The sequence below is a fragment of the Neopsephotus bourkii genome, unplaced genomic scaffold (assembly GCF_033783945.1).
Source record: "Neopsephotus bourkii isolate Nb327-2 ecotype Australia unplaced genomic scaffold, CSIRO-AGI_Nbou_v1 NB_53, whole genome shotgun sequence".
Taxonomy (NCBI): domain Eukaryota; kingdom Metazoa; phylum Chordata; class Aves; order Psittaciformes; family Psittacidae; genus Neopsephotus; species Neopsephotus bourkii.
This window is the reverse complement of record NW_026900570.1, coordinates 11,772,111-11,794,273: the sequence shown is the minus strand read 5'-3', so window position 1 is coordinate 11,794,273 and position 22,163 is coordinate 11,772,111. Positions and strand designations below refer to the sequence as shown.

The following is a 22,163-nucleotide window of genomic DNA, read 5'->3' as shown; positions in this document are numbered from 1 at the left end:
CCGGCCTCGGCTCGGCTCCGGCTCCGGCTCCGGCTCTGGCTCTGGCTCTGGCCCCCGGCCCGGCCCGGCCCGGCTCGGCTCGGCCCGGCTCGGCTCGGCTCGGCTGCACACTCTTCCGGGGTGGTGTTTTCTGCTTCTCCTCCGCCGCTGGCGCGCTTGAGGCGCATGCGCCGGGCAGGCGGCTAGGAGGCGCTTGGGCAGGGATGGTGGGCTGCGCAGGCGCAGGCCGTGCCGCCGCAGCCTGCGCAGGGAGTGTCGGTCGGGGTTGAGCCAGGCCAAGCCAGGCCGGACCGGGCGCGCTGACAGGATGGACGAGGACGTGCTGACTACGCTGAAGATCCTCATCATTGGCGAGAGCGGCGTCGGCAAATCCAGGTGAGGGGGCTCACGCCTCCCCCAGCCTCTCCTGTCACGACGCGGGGCACCGGCCGGGCCCGGCCTAGCCTCCTGTGGTGCCGCGTTGGACGACGCCACCTCTGCCTCCGCGGTCACCCGGCCTGGCCGCGGCCTACCCTGAGGAGGTGTAGGCCCTGCGGGGGGGATCCCTCGAACCCTTCTCAGGCGAGAGGCTGTCCCCGCCCAGGGCTGTCAGCCCCTTCCGCAGCCCGCCGGGAGGGGAGGGCGGCGCTGGTGTCTGCCCCTTTGGGGCTGATCTTGTACATATATAAACGTAGTCACAAGTGACCCCGCACTGGGTGCAGAAGGGGCACAGGGACGTCTAAAATAAGCAGTGAAATAGTTCTGCCACTGATTCTTCTGCTAGTTACACTATTTCTCGAGTACTTTGAGGTTGATTTCCTCCCCGCCCCTGCCATGCCCTGCCCTTATGGCTTTGGTCTGAGTTACCTTTTATACCTTCAAGTATCTTTTTTATGTTAGTGTCATGGTTCTTACTAACGGAAGTGGGATATAAATGGCATCTGAGAATGTACTATGCCAGTCATGTTGGATTTGGTGATTTTTTTTTATGGCAGTGATTAGATTTCTGCTATAACCCTTAATAACATATAAATTGCTAGTTAAAACAAACAAAACAACAGCAATCATAACAAAGAAAACCCCACCCAAACCAAACAAAAACCTCCAAATGTATCTGTTAAAAATCTGTGAGCCACACCTTTGCATTGCCTACTGAGTTAGTAATCTAGTACAGTAGGCCTCTGGTGACAGACATATGAGCAAATTTCCTTTAGTTGAGGTCATCTTTCATAAGTGGAATTATTTTTTTTTTTCCATATGGAAAATTTTTTATCCTCAGTATGGACAATGGCTTTGTATACCTACTTACGTGGTTATTTCTTTATGTCAGTAAAGTTGTTAAAAGAGACTTTATGTAGAGAAAATAAATTGCCATGAAACAATAACACTACAGTTGTTCAGGTATAGAAACTTTCTACTGAAGTATTCCTGAATTTGTGTCACTTGCCTATTACTTTAGGAAAAGCCAGATGTTAAGCTTTATTAGCATGGTTGTAGTAAGTGGCTGGAGTCCTGATAGAACCAAATGCTGCCTTAAACCTGGTCCCTGTGAATGTGCTGTACTTTGTGGAAGAGGATGTTTGCATATGAAAGAAAGGTGGGGAAAGAAGTTGGCTGGATTTAGAACTCAGGATTTGTAAACTGATGTGTTTATTCTGGTGGCAGAATGGGGGTTCCGTATTTTGTCTGTTTTGAGTGAAACTAGTCTTGGTTGCAACTAAAAATAGATGCTCTTAAATAGTGTCCTGATACAACTGTCTGAAGGTACCAGTAAAAACAGATGTGCTATCAAATTATTATTTTTTTTAAGTTTTAATTATTATTTGATACATAAAGCTACTATGTGGTTTAGGGGCTCTGCAGAAGGGGAAAAAAAGGTTGGTCTGTGGTTATCTTTGGAGTTGTCACCCAGCCTTATTGAAGAAAAAGAATTTCTGTAGTTGCTTTTCTGTCAGTGCAGGACTGTGTCCAAATGCTAAAAAAGACTTGGCAGCTAAATTCGCATGCAGAAAGAAGAGAGGAGGGGAAAAATGGGGGGACAAGGACACACCAAAAAATAAACAGGGCTTTGTTTTGTATGTCTGGTGTGGAAAAGAATAGAAGCTGTCAGTCATAGCAAATAGCTGCCTGCCACATGGTAATATACACTTGCCACAGAGGCATAAGGCTGGTGATTTTAAAAACCGTATGCTGAATCTTTGTCTCTTGCCAAAATAATTACATTTGGCACAGGTACAGTGGCTTTAAGGGCACTTCTTTGAGGGACTGTACTACTCCACTGTGAAGTCCTGATGAGTCTTATTCGTAGCTGCTGCTGTGTGTCCAGTTCAAAGAGTTATTTCTGGGGTGAGAAGCTGACTTTTCTCTCAAACTTAGAGATGCTGGGTTAGGCAATATGAAGCTTCAAAGAAAAGACAGTCTTTTGTACTGAATTCTGGGACAACCAAAATAGGATAAGATAGAAGTAAAATGGAGAAGCAGACCATGTGAATGTCCAGGCAACTGATTTTACAACTTGATGCTTTCTTTTCAAAGAGCCATACTGGGTCATAGACTAGATTTTGTTCAACATCTTTGTTGGTGACAGGGACAGTGGGATTGAGTGCGCCCTCAGCAAGTTTGCCAATGACACCAACCTATGTGATTTGGTTGATATGCTGGAGGGAAGGAATGCCATCCAGAGGGACTTTGACGTGCTTGTGAGGTGCGCTGATGCCAGTCTGTTTAACCATGCCAAGTGCAAGGACCTACACCTGGGTTGCAGCAGTCCGAGGCACAGCTACAGGTTGGGCAGAGAAGAGATTCAGAGCAGCCCTGCAGAGAAGTACTTGGGGCTGCTGGTCGATGAGAAACTGAACACAAGCTGGCTTCAGTGTGTGCTTGCAGCCCAGAAAGCCAACCGTATCCTGGGCTGCATCAAAAGGAGCGTGACCAGCAGGTCAAAGGAGCTGATCCTGCCCTCTGCTCTTGTGAGACCTCACTTGGAGTATTGTGTACAGTTCTGGTGTCCTCAATGTAAAAAGGACATGGAACTGTTGGAGCAAGTCCAGAGAAGGGCCATGAGGATTATCAGGGGACTGGAGCACCTCCCGTATGAAGACAGGCTGAGAAAGCTGGGGCTGTTCAGCCTGGAGAAGAGAAGGCTGCATGGAGACCTCATAGCACCCTTCTAGTACCTGAAGGGGGCCTATAAGGATGCTGGGGAGGGACTCTTCTTTAGGGGCTGTAGTGATAGGACAAGGGGTTTTTAAAACTTAAGGGAGGTTTAGATTAGATATAAGGATTAAGCTCTTTACTGTAAGGGTGGTGAGGCACTGGAGTGCGTTTCCCAGGGAAGTTGTGAATGCTCCATCCCTGGTGGTGTTCAAGGCCAGTTGACAAAGTCCTGGGTGATATGGTTTAACATGAGGTGTCCCTGCCCATGGCAGGGGGAATTGGTACCAGATGAGCTTAAGATCCTTTCCAACCCTAACTATTCTATGATTCTAGGCATAGAAGAGGCCTGTGCTATTCTAGCAGGGCATGTCTACTGTGTTTTTTTTCATGTTCCCTTCTTTGGCTGTTGTAGGAGAGAAATTATGGAAAAATGAATTGTGTTTTTATTTAGTTGTGTGATCCTGTTGTTACTTTCAGACTTGTAATTTAGAAACTTTGGGCAAGCTATGGGTATGGTGCAGTAATAGCATCTCTTATTTTTCTTCCCCTCTTGTCAGCCTTCTGCTGCGGTTCACAGATGATACATTTGACCCGGAACTTGCAGCAACCATTGGTAAGTATTGTTCTGATGCTACATAAGAAAAATTTATGCCTCCTTCAGGACAAAACTGTAGCTTGTTCAGACTTCCCTGACTGGTAGTGAAGTTCAGACATGTCTGGTTCCTCATAGCAAAAAAAGTATGTGGATGCAGTTCCAGCATGCAGCTCTTATTGGCTAGAGCTCTGACTGTATTGGCCTGTATTTCTCCCCTTTATGCAAAAATGTATCCTTGGCTGGGAAAACATATATAAGTGTTACCTTTCACCGTGAAAATGGAAGTGATAGGTATGAGCAGTAAAAAGCTCTGGTGGAACAACCTGCAGTTTTCTGTTTGCCTGTGTTTCAGGCTAAAATAGAAATGTAAGAGCTATTGCTACATCTCCTACTGATTTTTTATTTTATTTTTTTTTTTTGTGCAAGATAACTCTCAAGTTGTTTGGACTGCAATATTGCTGTCCAGAACTTGTGCTCAATGTAATATGACACTTGGTAGCTATCTTAAGAAGACTGAAGACTCCCTTTAGAATAGGATGTTAGGTCTTGCAAATCCTGGCAATACTAGACTGTACTAGGCTCTGTGTGGCTTCTGTTTCTCCTTTATAGGGAGGAAATTACAATATGGCTTTTTCTCTCCTGCTTAGTCCTTTGGTAACTTCTCAGTCTTCAAGAAGGGAGGAGAGCCAAGAATCTGTGAGCTGCTGGGAAAAAAAGTAATGATGTCCTTTCTATGTTGGCATGATACCTACCAACAGTGAAGTCAGTTATGCTGGAGTTGCGACCCAGAATGCAGGATATACTGTATAGGTGGTTGTCCAATGAAGAATGAAACTTCAAAGAAAGTGATGCAGCTCTGTGCCAAATTAACTGAAGTAATCAAAAATAGAGATGACTTTTACACACAATGCATTTTTCACTACCTCTGTAGGAAGACTTCTGGCCAAGGACTTGTATAAAATTTTTTTAGTTCAGCTGTTGGCAAACACAGCTGTGTCCTAATTGCTCAAGAAGTCAATAGCTTGATTGATATAGTTTTTGTTAATGTTAGTAAGATACAGGAGTACTATTTCACATAAAGCACTGAGCAGCCAAGGGGAGAGGCTTATTTTTGCTCATTTCACTGCTCATAAAATTGTACTTGTGCAAGTAGCCTTACCTCAGTTCATGGGGGAAGATAGCATGGAAGGAAATGGGAGTGGAGCAGACCAGGTGTTGAAGATGTCAATCTTGTGTTCTAATCTTAAGTAGTTTTGACACAATATATGCTTCAAATCACATCACTTTCTTGGTATATCAACCATATGGGCCAGTAAGTCACTGCAGAATAGCTACTTTAGCTTTCGTCATGTTTTGAATACCAATAGACTAATTTGGTGTCAGTGTGGGCATCTTTATTGGGTTTTTCATTCTGCTGTTCATAGAACAGAATACTCTTTACAAAAACTGGCGTCAGTGCACTATTTGAGAAATTAAGGAATTACTCGCTGAAGTAATTCTTTGGGATTTGTCAAAATGCCCAACAGCAATGTGTGGTGGCTAAGAGTTGGCTGTTACATAGCAACAACTCAAGGTTTGCTGCTGGCAGATCCAACTCTGCCTGTAGTAGGATCACCAGTCCTTGTATTCTCTGGCATATTTGCTGGGTTTCATCACATGGATCTTACTAGACTATATGTACCCTAGTATTTTCTGTTCTTTCTGCTTATGCTTGTCTTTACTTGCCTGCTGTTTTTATGAGAGATACTAGATAAGTGTTCAGTGTAGTTCCTATTTCATAAGTGATGTTTTGCACAGATCTGATGTCTTATAACTTTCTAGCGTTTCTTGCACTTGGGAGTCCTCCAACTTTAAGCTGTCCAACTTGTCGGTTACGTGCCTCACAAATAATACACTCTAGCTCATCTTATACTTCCTGTAAATACAGCATGGCACATTGAGCTAAATGTGAGAGCAGCATGCAGGCAACAGAGCTATTCCTTGCAGACTGTAAGTCCATAGTAGGTTAGCGTGTAGTGCCAGGTCCTGTAGGTGTCAACACACAGGAGTACAGTATCGTAGAGCTGTCTTGCTTCTGGCTTCTTTCAAGGCATGGTGGAAAGCACTGTTTGCTTTCTGTTGTCAAGGGTAGAAACATCACTCTTGAAAGCTCAGAGCTGACATGCCACACAAATATGTCTGTGTTTCACTGAAGTATTTAGGGAACATAAGTACCCTGTTTATTCAATTAAACAAGATTTCTTTAGCCCTGCATTTTTTCTACTTTTCCTCTTTTGTGGCAGATCAGTAGTAAAAAATGTAGTTATTAGAAAGTTTTTTGTTTTATTTTTTTTTTTAACTTGCTTTTATATGTGTTGAACTCCTTGCTTTGCTAGAATTACATTTACCATCTCTTGATTATTTCATAGGATATACTTTGATGTGCTCTTAGGTAGTTTTAATATTTCTGCTTTTCAGTTATAAGTCTGTCACACATGGGATTTATTTACTACTTCAAATTCTTAAATTACTTGCATTGCTTATGCAGAATTTAAAGCATCTGTTAATTTTAAGCCAGCAGCAAGGCTAACTAAAGGTGTATATGTATGTTCCATTAACTGTTCAGGCACAAGATAGTGAATTTGTTTACTGAATGAGAAGGATACTGTGGCTTCAAAATACCCTTTAATCATTTGTCCTAAGGAAGAAAGTTTTCCTTCTTGAAACTACTACAACATACCTTTCATTTGTTGCGTTAAGTATCTGATAAACTTGTAATATCTGCAGCTACAGGTTTTGATGTCAGACTAATTGATAAAAGAATGCACTCTGAGCTGTTGGGACATCCTGGCTGAGCTATGGCTATTTTTACAGTTTACAGAAAGAAATGTGCAATTGCAGTGGAAGAAGAGATAAACTAGGTTAGGGACTAGGAATTAATCCCTGAAAAAACAGAGTTATGTTCAGTTACTGCAAAGGTTAATGTAGCTTGGTAGAGTTTTCCTTAAAATAAAGAGAAAAAAAACCTTTTAAACCTCAGTTGCAGTGAAGCTGTAAACTTGCTTGCAGTGTGCGCTTCCTTAAGCATCCTGTATACCTTCTGTGGTTAAGTTGAACCTATTTTGGCAGCTGTTTGCGCTTGTTTGTAATCTGCATGGCCTTGGAAATATAAGCACAGTTTGCTGATCATGATGCCCTGCTTAAATGTTTTGTATAAGAACAGTTAAACAAAAATTCTTGTAGCAGATGGCTACCATTGTAAGTCAAAGTGCAAAAAGATTGCTGTTACCTTTACGTGAGCAGCTTTCAAGTGTATCAACTTTCCACGCTAGTAGTTCCTTTGAGGGCTGCTGCCTCTTGAGGAGTGAGTTGCTCTGAAGTAATTGAAACATACTTCCAGTTACTTGTTACTGGTAACCTAAGGGTTAAATTACAGCAAAGCGGATCATAGCTGTCCTCAGCCTTTCAAACTGATGTGTGTTACTATATCCTTCAAATTTGCAGTCATTAACATCTTGCACACCTTGGCTTGACATTTTTTGTTTTGTTTTTTAATTCTTGGTCATGGAGCATGGTATTGGGGAGTTCCTGGTATTGCTGGAATTCCTGTAAGAGATATACTATGTGTTCAAATCATTCAAAGCTTATTTGACATCTTTATTAGAGGAATTATTGTCATACAACGTTACTTCTCACAGGATAGAGTCATAGAGTAGATGAGTGTCTCATTATATGGTTTACCTCTGCATGATCACCTTGATGGGCCTTGGTCAGGTTGTTTAAGACAGGAAACAGACTGTATAGTTACCTGAATGCAGCTTCCTTATTCTGAAAGTATGTTGTTTCTCAAGGTGATGGATATACTCAAGGAGAAAACATGTATGAGTAACTAATAGAAAGTTCATAGAATCACAGAATAGTTTGGGTTGTAAAGGACCCTAATACCAGCTAGTTCTAGCCTTCCTGCCATGGGCAGGGACGCCTTGCACTACAACATGTCGTCCAAGGCTCTGTCCATCCTGGCCTTGAACACTGCCAGGGATGGAGCATTTACCACTTTTTTGGGCAGCATGTTCCAGTGCCTCATCACCCTCACAGTGAAGAACTTCTTATATCTAACCTGAATCTCACTTGCTTAAATCAGAACCTTTTGCCCCTTGTCCATTTGCTACAGTCCTTGATGAAGAGTCCTTCTCCAGCATCCTAGTAGGCCCCCACATTATTCCTAGTCTGTCTTTTGTTTGTAAAAAAATATAGATTAACCCATTTGAATTATAAACTTGAATATTTGTCCTGGAATATGTGCTTTAATACAGGAAATGTAGTATTTGCCTTACTTCCAGAAGTACTTACTGCATTTTGAGTCAATGGCTGAAAAGGCCCTTAGGCTTTTGCAAAATCCTGTTTGCAGCAGAACCATGAGTTTGGGAGCAATTTTCATAAATAGCCAATGAAACTTACTCTTCCTGCTCCTGTCAAAGCACAACTTGTTCTCGGGTTGTTTTTTCTTTTCTCTTTACCTTCTCTTTCAAAAATAGCTGTAGTATGTTTGAAGAACTAAAATATATTTCTTTCTCTAGGTGTGGACTTCAAGGTGAAAACTATTTCTGTTGATGGAAACAAAGCTAAACTGGCAATATGGGTAAGTGTCTCCTAAGTTCTTAATGTATGCTTTGCCTTAGGAATAGTGATGGCTTGTGTAATGTAGTTTGTATAGAATACTTTTCTATTTCATATGAAGGTGGTTTGGAGGAGTGAGATGTTAATAATGAACGATTCAGAAGGTGGAATTAACTGTGGAACAGCTGTTTAATTGGGCACTTAGGTTGCTTTTGAGCTGCTTCTGCAGTGCTGATTCCAAGTCTGGTTGTGATAGGAGTAGGGAAAAGGAGAAATGAAATGGCACTAAATCAGACGTTTAACACAGTGTATGTGGCCATTCCTCGATTTCCTTTAAAATGAGTAATTTATTGCTTAACTTCCGAAGTCTTAGTCCTCACTAAGCCGAGACTTCCCGGTATGCATCATTCTTGTCTATACTTAACAGGTTTTAAAAGGGTGCACTTCTTAACCTAAATGTCTTAGGCAAAATTCAGTAGTGTATTAATAGATTGAGCATTACTGTTGCATGCTCAGTTTATGCTCAAATTTTACCTCAAAATGGTTTTTAGCCTAAAACATCATAGCCCTTGTACAAGGGTTTTTATAGGCTTGAGGTCAGTCGTTCTTGTAGCAGGTGGATCTGAAGGATGGAGAGGCAGTGTTTGTAATCTTAGCCTTTAGAGTTTTTAGCATGTACTCCTGTTAAAAGTGGAACTTCTAAATTCATGGCGAGTGAAGAAAGAAGAGTACTTCCAAGCCTTTTTTTAAAACATTCTCCATTCTGCAAACCAGCCTCCGCGCCTGTGTGACTTGAAGCACCTTTTAAATTCAGACCTAGTTGTGACTTCTTGTAGCAGGCAAAAATAAAACCATGTTTCTCATAAGCAAGATGTTGTTTCTTGGAAAGTAGTAGTGGAACATGAAATATATATTGCCATGCTTCTGGTGCTTTGAAGGTGTTTCATATCTTGACTAACAAACAGGACTTATGTCTTGATGTGATGATAGTAATCATCAGTAAAATAAATGGGTTTGACGAGGAAAATAACTGCAGCAAGTTGACAGAAAAATATATAGGTAGGAGGAAAACTAGACCTATAGCAGAATGATGAGTGATCGTTGGATGGAAAAATGTTACATAGGCATAACTTGGGGTTTCTCTTCTTTCATATTGGTGAATATGAAGAAATGATTCTGCAGTAAACTGGAAAATAGAAGCTTGTAAAGCTGAATGGTGACACAAACCCATTTTGAGATACATGGGATTGACTGATTGACTTGAAGTCCAGTTCAGTTGTTCAGGTTCTTTGGCAGGGAACCTTTTTGAATCCACAGTAATTCTTGTGTTGCTTGTAACCTGGGGTAACTGATGAAGTTACTTAAATCTTCTGTGCCTAAAGTCTGCTATGAGTGTGCACTGTAACTTAATCTCTAATAAGAAAACAGTATTCTAATACTTAGGGTTTTTTTTTTCAGACCTGTTAACACTTTGGGGATGTAAATTCAACTTCCCTTAACAACCAAGAAAAGCCTTTGACTTATTTCTTCTGCTTCTGCTCTGCCATAGCATGTTAAATGTGTTTACCCTGGCACAGAATCAAATATAATTGGGCCAGGGTGATTGAAGTGAGGGAGCTGGTTTTCTTGCCATGGGTTTTGATGCTTGTTGCAAAATCTTAGTACTGCACCTGTGCTTCTTTCTTGCTGGTGTGCTAGCTGCAGAATAAATGCTTCTGCAGAAGTGTCTATCTTACTGCTACATAGTCCAGTTATTTACTACAGCTAACAGTTTAAAAGTGTTTCCCAGGACAGACAACATAAAATTTTGAAGTTAACATGTAGTAAAACAGCAAGGGAGGGTATAAACTCAGTTAATCTGGTAGTGGAATATACTTTGGACCTTAGTTCGTATGTTCATTAGAATCAGAATACTTGAGAGAGAAACTGGATTTTGCTCAAGTTCTGAATAATGGATTGTTCTGAATGGCTTTTTAGGACACTGCAGGTCAGGAGCGGTTCCGAACCTTAACACCCAGTTACTATAGAGGTGCACAAGGTGTTATCCTAGGTAAGTATAGCTTTGCATGCTATTTTGGATAAATTTGTGGGTTTTCATACATTGGAGTTATACAAACCTGTAATGCTTTCTGTAATATCTTAATTGATGCTGAAAATCATTGTATCAGTGTTGAGAAACTGATATATTAGAAGATATTTATTTTGATGCTTGCTCTCTTGTTGATGTAGTCAGTCTCATTGGCCTGAGGACCACTGATTTTTGCATGAGATTAAAAGATACTGCTGTTTGAAGGAATAGTTTAGAGCTGTCCCTATGCTGCTATGACTTTTCTTTATGATCTTTGGTCTTTGCCTGTGCTTACTAAGCCCAGAGTCAGGGAAAAAGAAGAAAAAGACTTCTCGGTATATTCTTTCTGTATGAGTGTGTATGCAACTTTTTTTTTCTTCTCCCTGTTCCTTTTTCCTAATGAAATTAGTATAAACACTGTGGAGTTTAGCTGGACTTTCAGCTGTTTGTGTCTCCATACTGATAGGAGTGACACAGCCAGAATCACTTAAAAAGACTAGCATAAAAAGCATCAATCTATGTGAGAGAAAACTAGGCCAAAACCTGTAATTGCAGCTTCATGGTGAAGTGTCTTTTTTTCTTTCATACATGGCAATCTATTAAATAGGCACTCACTCTAAAGTTCCACTTCTCCACTACTAGAAATGAGGAGATAAGCAAAGTAAGGGCAGGGAAGTAAGTCTGGTTTTTCTCTCTCTTTTTTTTTTTTCTCCTTTTTTTTTTAAGTTGTGTGTGACTTGAGAGATTCTTGGTAAGATACTGTGTCCAGTTAAATTGTTTAATTTTGAGTAACCTCTCTCATGAGACTTCCTGTTAGGTTTTGGTTTGTATGTCCTGTTTCCCAGGTCTGAGTTGCGGTATCTTCCTGGTATAGCAAAATACTGTCAAGGCATGTTTTGTCAAGTCACCTACTTGCTGGCACTGATCCTGCCACTTACTGTTGAAAGCTGTAAAAGTGAGCAAACACTGATTGGGAGCTAGAAAGTTCTGCTCTTTCTATTTGTTTTTTTGTTTTATTTAATAATCTCCTGTTTAACAATTCCTAAAAATTAGGTTGTTTGTGCAAAGCTATAGATTTAACTGAAACCAACTGTTCATGCCTCTCTGCACACAGGATGTGAGAATGAAGGGTAAAATACTTTCATAGTGTGAAGTAGTAGCTCTTGGGCAGTTGCTGAATAGTTGATTTTAGGTTTAACGAAGTCTTCTTTCTTTTGTGAGCTGTTTCTGCTCCTAGCAGATTATTACTTGTATCCCACACACATGCTAAACAGTTTGAAACACTAAAATGCTGAAAAATCAGTAGTTCACCAAACCCGTATAGATACCAGTGATCAGTTTACAGTTTTAGTCAGATGAGTAGCCGTAGGAATGGTGTTAAACAGGTCTTGATTATCACTAACTCAGGTGCAAGAAGGACATGCTGTACTTCTTAGGTATCTTCTTTGTAGTGATGTAAATAAGTATCCTAATTCTGGAGTGTGCAACTGTTGGAGAATCATAGTGTCTGGCCTGTAAGCTAGAATATTTCAAGATAAATTGATCCACGAACAGTCGATGACTGAATTTTAGAGTCACTCTGTATTAGTATCATTGGTAATCTGAGCTGGTGGATGTTCAACTTTTTTCCAATTCTTTCTTTAATACATGAATTAGAATCCTGAGTGCTCCTTCAGTTTTCTAATTCAAAAAGCCGTAGTTTTTTGTTACTTTTGTAATATAAGCTGTATTTCTTGGAAAATTAGTACGGGAATAATATTGCTAATATTTTTCAGTTTATGATGTCACAAGAAGAGATACTTTTGTCAAGCTGGATAACTGGTTAAATGAACTGGAAACATACTGCACAAGGAATGACATAGTGAAAATGCTAGTTGGAAACAAGATTGATAAGGTAAACCAAATTCAGCTGCAATAAGTATTCTGTTGATGTATTTTGTTAATAATGCATATTAATGCTATGTCTTATAGGAAAACCGTGAAGTTGACAGAAATGAAGGTCTCAAATTTGCAAGAAAACATTCCATGTTGTTCATAGGTATGTTATAGATACCTGCAGGGATCTTACTTGATTTTTGTTACATAATGAGAAGTACCTCTCTGGGACTGATAGTCTTTATACATACAATCAAACTAATGATATTTCTCAGCTGCAGTAGGTACAAAGATAACAGGCGTTCCCCCCCTTTTTTCTAATTGTCTCCAAATATATCCAGATACCTATTCTAACGGGGGATGATTATACTGAAATTCATAAGGACTAAGGGCAGAAACAGACTACTGTGGTCTGACAAAACCTGGTTTAGGTTTGGAGTTTTGTCTGATTTCTGTTCCCAGCCAACTTGATAAATTAATCATAAGCTAAATGAAAGAGGGAAAACTGTTAATAGTGGCCAGCTTTTGGTGTAGCAAAATAGCTGGTACTTGAAAGAAATCTGTATTAGAACTGGGATGTAAAAATAGTTGGGAGTAAAATTAACTTATAAATGGTGGGTGGGATTGAATAATGATGTAATCATGACTGGAACAAATATGTTGGTATCATCTTGCTGCAAAATGTGATAGGTTTTGTAGGCAAAGCCTCGTGATGATAAAGTATGTGGTGAAGTGATTCTTATGCATAAGTTTATTGCATGCTTCATTTAAAGATCAGCAGGGCTTGCTTTATAGGATGGCTCTGGTAAGAAAGCAGTACATTGACATGTCCTGTAGTGAGAGTTATGTTCCTCATCTCTGCTAAGACTGTCTTTGTCTAGTACCTTGCTGAGTTTCTTTTTTGCTGCATATGTCATATGTGGAAATAGAAGTTCAAAGTTAAGACACAAGATGTTAAGTGCATGGAAGATGAATAGAAACATGAAAATTAAACTATAAGTATATATATCTGCATGCTACATATGCTAAGTATCTGCATGGTTCTGTAGGACAACAGGGCAAGGCCTAATGGGACTGAACAGTTTCAGATGGTATCTGTTGTCCTCATAATATACTCTTTAAGCAAATTCTTTTGGTCTTGGCCAAAGTGAAATTACACAGAATTCTGCAAACTGCAGAAGAAATGAGATCCCTTATTGCTTTTTGTCAGGTGGGTTGTATCATGGAGGCTGACCCAGAATCTTACAGTATGGATTCTTGCTGCTTATGGTGTTGTGGTACAGCAGTTCTGACTAATACACAGAACTGAATACACAGCAACCAGGTTTATCTGGCATTGTAAGCAATCTGTTTATCTGACATTGTAAGTTAGTAGGACCCTCCTTTCTTTTTGCTGAAGTGTTTTCCACATAAAATAAGGCTCAGCTATAGCTGTCGCCCTATATTATAGTGACATTCAAGCGTCTGAGGTGTGCTGCCTTATGTGGTGACAGAAATCTTCATACCTGTTAATTTTGGCACTGCTATTTTGTTATAGAATGTGTTGTAGAAGTCCTGAATCTAGGTTGTTGGTTGAGGCTTAACTGAAAGAGAAACACTAAATGAGTTACTGCAGGTTATGCTAACACGTGACTTCTTGCATCCCTTCTCTAGAGGCAAGTGCAAAAACTTGTGATGGTGTACAGTGTGCCTTTGAAGAGCTTGTTGAAAAAATCATTCAGACTCCTGGACTGTGGGAGAGTGAGAGCCAAAACAGAGGTGTAAAATTATCAAGCAAGGAAGAAGGATATGGAGGAGGAGGAGCGTGTGGTGGATATTGTTCTATGTTATAAACTTTGGGAAGCTTATTCTTTGCGTATTTAAACAGATAGTGACATCTTTCTGTACATAAATTCATTAAATGCTGTTTTTAGGGACCTTGCAGTTTGCACATACTTGTTTTGTATCATGGCAGTGAACACTTCTAGGAACAATGTTCTTCAGCTTTCCCAGTTTGAAAATGTTATGGTAAGCATGCCCAATTTGCAATCTTCAGGTTTTTATAAGTATCATAAATAATGTGCAAGAACAAATGCACTACAAATTTTATGACTGTATACATTCATTGTGTAACTATTCTAAACAATTCTAACAGGTATTACTGCATTGTCTGTGCTTCGTCTTATTTTTAAATGCTCTTGAAACTATAGAACTATATAGTGTGCACAGATCTTTAAAACAGTGTGAGCTATAAATGTTACATTTCATCTCTTCTGTTATTTTTTTTAATGGTATTAAACCCAGCAAGAATATACAGTACTTAGACAAATCTGATCATTTTCTGTCTTTCAGCAGAGCTGTCTGAAATACAAATTGGCACAGGCTGTAGTTGGTATCAGCACCTTCTTGAAGAGATGCTTTGGAAGCTTCCTTTGCAAGCTGGCAGACACTCTTTTTTTCTTTTTAATTATTACTTCAGTTGATAGCTTAACTGGAGTTTTAATCCTGTGATATTTATATACTAAATTTATGGTACTCTTGCACTCTAGGTTTTTATGATGCAGTCTGCTCTAGACTTGCTATAGAAAGTCTTCATTATTGGCAAGGGGTCTGAGTGACATCTTTGGTCTTTCATTGTGAATCAGTTTGCCACACTTCAGTACAGATGCCTAATTTTCCTAAGTGTTTGTAATATAACTTTATCTCAAACTGTAGCTCACTGTGGCTGTGAAGATCTCTATCACATGTCTGCTTTGTGCAGCTACTTGTTCAGAAATAAAACTTCCTATCACAGACATTATAAATGGGAAGCTCTAGGACTTCTCGATTTCTGTATGGGAAAACACTATTGCAATGAGTATTCACTTGAATTTACTGTATCAAAGCCAATGGTTTGTTTCAGAAGACTTGTATAGACTAATAAATTTTTTCCACAGTATTCAACTTTTCTAACCTCGTCCTGTTGTAGAGTTTTATATTTTCTAGCACATGCAGTTTAAACAAGGCCACTTTTTAAGGAGAAATTATTTGATTTCTGAAGGACATGACAAGGATGCTGTGGTGGTGTGTGTTGCTGTGTTTTGGGTGGGGTTTTTGTTTGTTTCTTTCTTTCTTTAACAATTCCGATAGTGCAGTCAGTAACTGAAGTATTGGGCAGTTTCTTGTAAATACAGTGAGTGACACAACCTTTTATTACTGCAAGGTTTTGTATAAATGTCAGCACACATGGTCTGTATTTTGCAGCTGGTCTTGGCTGCTTCTGTTAAAGTAGACTTTATTCTTCACATGGAAACTGTTTTCCACTGTTTTACACTTGCTAGGAAACAATACCAAAATCTGAACATTTAACCATACTAGTTGTTTTTACCAAATATTGTATCTATAGCAGTGTTGTAGTAGAATAATTTAAATATGTAAATGGAGTTAATATTAAATATTCATACATATTGCATTAAAATGCTAGATTTGTATTACTGTTTCATGGAGAATATTTGGGCTGAGCAAATCTGAGATCAGAGGATTCTGGTTTTTGTAGGCTGGCAGTAGAGGAGACTTCCAGGATCATTAAAACTCTAACTTAATTATTTAAGTATGATTTCAATAATAGTGGGCAAGTACCGTAATGCTACAATAGGCCATAGATTACAGATGCTGCCTGTAATTTACTTCCACACCTTTTTTTCCCCAGTCAGGGTGCATCTGTATGTTGAGAAGAGACTTAATTTTCAGGTTTTCACAAAAGATCCTTTTGTCACAGGACCTGAATTCATCTTTCATTCTGCCTCTGCCAGATCTGACAAGACTGCAAGGTCCTCTGAATAGCAGGTATTGTTCTGCAAAAGAAGCAAACAATTTGCTCCTTCTTTCCATGCAAAATTTTTCTGGGGAGAGGAGTATTCAGAAACAGTACGTTCAGTGAGACTGAGAGGAGTGGGGCAGCTCCTGTAAAAAAAACGAAACAGGTGTTTTCTAATTGACTTGCAGCTAGCTTTTCTATCTCTGTCTTCCAAGCATGCTCATTTATGTCCCTGATGAATAGCTTTTCCTAGTGCCTCACGTCTTTTCCTCATTGCCCTGTCAAGAAGCTGTGTACTGGAGGGATGGATTCTGGTTCTTCCAGTATAGGTTACAGTGAATTTGGCTTCAGTTACTTCCCAAGTTGGTTTTTCCCTTTGCTGGTCAGAATTGTGTCACTGTTACCTCCAAGTGGACTTTCACTGTTGCAGCTGTAATGCAAGCATATCTGTGTTGCAAGCTGTATCCTAACCTTTGCTTCATGCTGATAGAAGCCTATGTCTATGTAGAATATTGAGTATTGTGGTCAGAGAAGTTCGCAGAAGTGATCCTTCATACTACCCCAGTGGGTAGCTGAAAGATAATGGAGACAGATAACACAGATAAAGATGTTTGCTCTTCATCAGGCAATAAGAATGTGTTCATTTCTATGGTAGACAGCTTTATAAGAAGATACTAAACTGGAATGAGGTAACTGAGAAATCTTACGTGATCATGAAAAACAGTTTAAAACTGAAGTTGTTTCCAGTTCTTTGTAGTCAATATTAAAAATACTGACTAGCAGTTTACTTGCGGCTGGCAAAGGGTTTGGACAGTCTTTATGCTGGCCTGGAAAAATATGGCACAGCAGTTGTATTTTCTTGGAACTTACACTTGAGAATACTATGAAGTGTTGTTACGGTTTTGTCTCGGATTTCTTCTTCCAGTATTTTAAGAAGGGAGGTGGGACAGGCTTCTGGTGGAGATTTCAAGATGCACTTTTTATTATTGCTATTGGGGATTTTATCCACACTACAGCATCACCTTTCCTGTTCTCCTGCTGCAGTAATGACATCAACAGCTGGCTCAGAGTAAGTAAGTCTTAAGCATATGAAAATACGAGTTCAGTAAGTCCCCAAACAATACCAAGGACTGTCTCATCAGCCTTGGCAGAACTTCAGGAAATAGTGTTCTTGCTGCCATCACATACCACAGTGGTAACAGCTCTGTAGGCTTCATTTTGTTAGTTCCCTTGTTTGCCAGTAACCCAATATACAGTGAAAGACAGTAATCCTTCTAATCTTGCCCTGTAGTTTAGTATAATAATTCCATATTTTGAGGCTGATCTGGATGCATTTTTTCAAACACTTGCAAAACTTGTGCAGTCTGTGTTGTGATCAGCACAACTTACTGCTATTTAAATGTTTGTGTGCTGCGTCCAGCGTCTATGTGATCTCTTTTTCAAAGCTAGTTTCCAGCATCTTGCTGTCCTTCATGAAGGTGTGAAGAAGGAACATCAGTATGACCAGGGCTTTTTCATGTTGCCAGACAAATCATTGCATGGATTTCAGAGGTAGTTGAGTCTTCAAGGGCAAAGCGTAAGGTGTTTTTCCTGGTCTCTGTCCAACAGCATTAGCTTCTGGGGAAAAAAGGAGAGAAGCTCTCCATTAAAACTGTCCCGGTTTGGTGAAATTTCCACATACCTTGCTCTTGAGTACCTGCGGCACCTAAATTAAAAATTGATGAAGGGTTGTACAGGCAAAAGAACTGTGAAGGTGTGTTTCCAGACTACTGCCTGCTTACATTCTATGGCTGATTTTAATGCAAGAGTAAGAAGGTTTGTCCTTATGCCTGAGTAATGTCTGGTCTTTTCTGTTGGAATTAAAATGGTTGTGGTGATTAACTGAAGATTGTTTTCTTCACATTACTGGTTTCTGTAGGATCTATGCACGTTTTATGTACAGAGATCGCAAAATTCCTGAAGTTCCAGAGATCTTGAGTTCTAGTACTTTATTTTGGAAGCTTAAAAAACTGAAACCTCAGAAGAAACCTAAAAAATAGAAGTGTCAAGTCATGCTCAGAAGAAAACTTTTCTAGTGTTTTTTCTGTGTATCATCAACTCTGGATTTACTTGGTTCTGCGAGCAAGTCTGGTTCAGTCCTTTTGACAGGAGTGCATGGTTCCCAGTTCTTAATGCTTGTCAGGGTGGACTTTCGGATCTGAGGAGGGTGGCTATCAAGATTTTCTTCAACACAGCTAGGTCTCTACAGCTGCTCATTACGATTTAGGATTAGGAGCAAACTCATAAACTGAGTTTCAGGGAAGAGCAGTAACAGCTGCCCAAAGTGTGATGTCAGTTTTAATGTATAATTCATCATATACACAAAATAGGATGTATTATAGTATCAAACAATGATAGTGAACATAATGTATATATTAATACTTTATATTGGTTAAAGACTATGAATCATCTCTGAACTTTCGAAAAGTGGATTATTTTAATTCAGGATAGGCACGACAAACACAAGAAGTCTGTAGGCAGATGTCATCCAGAAGAACAGAAGGAAGGATGCCTATGGAAGCAAGAACTGGGCTTTATATACCGACAGTGCCTGAGGCTGGTGTGAAATGAAAGGTGAAGCTCTAGATTGACTGGGTATTCTGGGTGCCAGAAGTCAGAGATCACATCTGTCTATAATTTAACTTGGATTTCTCTCCTGAACAGTATGCTGAATGTAGAATAGTTCAGGTTGGAAGTGGGCTCTGGAGATTATCTGGTCCAACCTCTCTGCTCAAGCAGGGACACCTGGAGGAGGCTGCCCTGGACTGTGTCCAGATGGCTTTTTAGTATCTTCAAGGAGGGAGACACTGCAACCACTCTCAGCAGCTTGCGCCAAGTGCTTGGTCATCTTCTTGGTGAAAAAGTTTTCCTGATGTTCAGATAGAATCTCTTGTGTTTCAGTTTGTGTCCATCGCCTGTTGTCCTGTCCCTGAGCACTGCTGAATAGAGCCTGGCTCTGCCGTTTGCAGAGGCATTTATATAGACTGACAAGATCCCTTCCTGAACCTAATCTCATTGAGGCTGAACAAGTCCCACCTTCCTCAGTCTTTCCTCATAGGAGAGATGCTCTTATACCTTAATTGTCCCTGTGGACTTTTTTGGACCCCTGTATGTTCATGTCTCTCTCTTGTACTGGGCAGCCCAGAGCTGGACACAGCACTCCAGGTGTGGCCTCACCAGTGCTGAGGAGAGAGGGAGGATCACCTACCTCGACCTGTTGGCAGTGCTTCTCCTAGTGCAGCCCAGGAGACTCTTTGCTGCCTTGTTGCAAGGGCACTTTGCTGACTTGTGTTGGTGTTTAGCAGAATTCACAGGTCCTTTTGTGCCAAGCTGCTTTTCAGTGGGGTGGCCTCCAAAATCTACTGATGCCTGGGGTTGTTCCTCTCCAGGGCAGGACTTGGCACTTCCTGTTGTTGGGCTTCATGAGGTTCTAATCAGGCCTTAAAAAGGGAACCCGTCCCTGGGTGGGCTTGAACCACCAACCTTTCATGCTGACCGATTGCACCACAGAGGCTGATGTGTATGATTTGTGTTCAAAAGCTCTGTATCCCTGATTGTGTTTGATACCTGCTTCTGATGGCTCTATGTGTTGGACAGTGACAGAGCAGTGCTGCTGGCACACCTGATGTGTTACCCGTGTCAAGAGTATTGGAATAGATGGGGTGTGAAAGCTGAAATTCTTTCCATTTGAAGAGCTAGCTATTCCTTACCACTTCCTCAGAAGGGGAGGGCTTGGAGTCATGTCGTGCTAGGCCATCTGCTAGTACTTCAGAGGTGGGTTAACAGCACTCTTACCTAGTGCTATAGCTAGTTTCTCTAGTTCCTGTATCTTTCCCTGAGCTACAGAAAGGCACTACAATGCCCACATGCTTTTTTGTGTTTGGAGGCATGGTTATAAGAAGTCTGAAAACCTGTGTGGCTATCGATGTTAATGCAATTACAGTGAAACAGAGGTGCACTTCAGAACATGGGTTAACATCTGAGATGCTGACTGCAGTGTTCTCACTGCATCTGGGACCTGGAGGGTGGGGATAAGATAGCTCTTGGGTGGGTGTCAGTAAACAGCAAAGAGTTCATGGTAAAAGTTGCATTTTTATTTTAGGTTTCTCAAATGTTCTACCTCAAAGAAAGCACTGATAACTTCAGTTTATAATGGGCATATGTATCTTTCACTGACATTCACCAGCCAGGAAAAGATGGAGCCTTTCATTCTGTATGCCCTTGTGTGTTGATGGAAACCAAAAGATACGGAAGACTGAGAAGCGTGACAGGAGCAGAGTTCTGTTCACCCAATGAATCTGTACCCGTTTTATGTCTAGTTTCCTGACAAAAGGAAGCTGTGTTTTAGTATCTGCCTTTTTTGTTGTTCATTTGGTAAAGAAAATACAGCAAAATGTTGGCTTTAAAATGTTTTAATTTTAATTCTTATTTTTTTTTTTAAAGAAGCTGAATCTCTGCATGGTTGCTTTTTGGGGTGCTGCTATCAGTGTTGTTGGCAAAGTGCTGTTGTAACTGAGCTGTGTAAGCGGAGGAGGATGCTTCAGTGGGAAATTGTTAGAAGGAGTCTGAGCAATTTTCTTTTGGAGGGCCAGGAACTGATAGATGCAGAAAAGCTTACTATGAGAGGCAGCAGCAGCAGATAGCCTCTCCGAGTATAGAGTTTGACAGAGAGCACTTTCCTTTGGTGTTTGAAGCTATACCATAAGGAAGTCTATGGCATGTGCCTCGAAGCAGTGGGGTGGGTCTGTCCCACAGTGCACACTGGGATCTTACTCCACCAGCTGCTCCCCTCAGGAGCTAAAGGGGATGCTGCTTGGCTCCTGCCTGGCCTGCACACCCTGCTGTTGTCCTGCCAGGATCCCTGGCATAAGGCAAAGGTACAGATCCAGGCTTCATCCTGAGCTGGAATTGGAGGGTAGCTGGGCTATATATGGGCCTGGGAGCTAAAATGTCCTCACAGCTGGCAGAGCTTAAATATAGCCATAGGGAACATAAGAAGGAGTCCAGAAAGTTGCAGAGCCAAATGTGCTCAGTGCAGGACCTCACGGGTTTTAGTGAAGTGTTAATAATGGTCTCTCAGACAGTTTCCAACATAATCTGTTGGAGCACTGACAGCATTTAAGATTTGGCAATAATGCTTGAATTTACAAATTGTTGGTTTTCAAGACCACAGGCAGTAATTGTAGAGGCTTTTCTGTAACTTACAGTGTTTGAGTCAAAGCTCGTAGGAGAGGAAAAACTTACTAAATTAGCAGGTCTAGTTGGAAGAGACAAATGTTAAGGCAGAGATCCTTTTTCAGGTACATGAAATGGCTGTAATAATGCTATTATCACAGTGTATCTCCATTTCTCAGTGTGAACCAGAGGATATAACAATGCCTTTTTGTGTCAGGTCTGAATGCCTGTGCCTCCCTCTACCTATGCAGCAGTGCAGCTAGAAAGATGGTAAAGGAGTAAGAGTATGAAAAGCATCATTGGACTGTTAACATGGCACAGAGATGGGTGGTAGTTCAGGTACTGGTGGCATTGTGGCTGAAGCAGCACAGAGCTCAATAGCTGAATGTACCTCTCCAGAAAGCAGGCTGCTTCCTGGGGCTTCTCTGGTGCCACAGGGAGTGTGTTTGGGAATGGACCTGAAATAGGCCTTCTATGGCTGTGGAGTCTGACTGTCTGACCTCCCTCCAAGGGAGGGGCAGGGGTGGGGATGGACACCTTCCCACCATGCTATTTGTTCCTCTTAGGGTTGTGTACTGGCTGGCAAATGGAAGAAAGAAAACTCTTGTTTCACAGGCAAGCATGATGAAATACAATGGGTTGAGCCAGCAGGTGAGTTTAACCCTGGGAATATCCTTCCTGCTTCTCTTCTCCCTTTAAACAACAAGAAAAAGACATCTTCTGGTCTTGCCAAGAGGAGAGGCAAACTGTGAGGCTAGAGCAATCAAAAAGAAGTGGAATGAAGTTTTGCCTGTAAGTTCCAGATAGGCAGCAGTGATACCTGAAGGTCTGCAATGATGTGCTTCCTTTCAAAAATACAAGTAGCTTCTGAGCTTAGTGGAAATTATTTGCAATGTTTTTCA

At 40.8% G+C, this 22,163-nt stretch overlaps 1 protein-coding gene across 1 annotated transcript; it reads left to right on the top strand.

Moving 5' to 3' along the window:
- The first annotated feature begins 239 nt into the window (after positions 1–239).
- RAB18 (RAB18, member RAS oncogene family) lies at positions 240–15,207 on the top strand. The gene is made up of 7 exons (XM_061351038.1): positions 240–375; positions 3,693–3,748; positions 8,290–8,351; positions 10,307–10,379; positions 12,173–12,291; positions 12,369–12,435; positions 13,926–15,207. Exons 1-7 carry the CDS (start codon positions 308–310, stop codon positions 14,102–14,104), a joined length of 624 nt encoding a protein of 207 aa, XP_061207022.1. The 5' UTR covers positions 240–307; the 3' UTR covers positions 14,105–15,207.
- The last annotated feature ends 6,956 nt before the right edge of the window (positions 15,208–22,163 follow it).

What these genes read in the sequence shown, in the direction of transcription:
- RAB18 (XM_061351038.1), top strand. Translation starts at nt 308, where the DNA reads ATGGACGAGGACGTGCTGACTACGCTGAAGATCCTCATCATTGGCGAG. An exon ending in GGAACTTGCAGCAACCATTG is followed by an intron (nt 3,749 to 8,289) that starts GTAAGTATTGTT and finishes TTCTTTCTCTAG; the next exon opens with GTGTGGACTTCAAGGTGAAA. An exon ending in ACATTCCATGTTGTTCATAG is followed by an intron (nt 12,436 to 13,925) that starts GTATGTTATAGA and finishes TCCCTTCTCTAG; the next exon opens with AGGCAAGTGCAAAAACTTGT.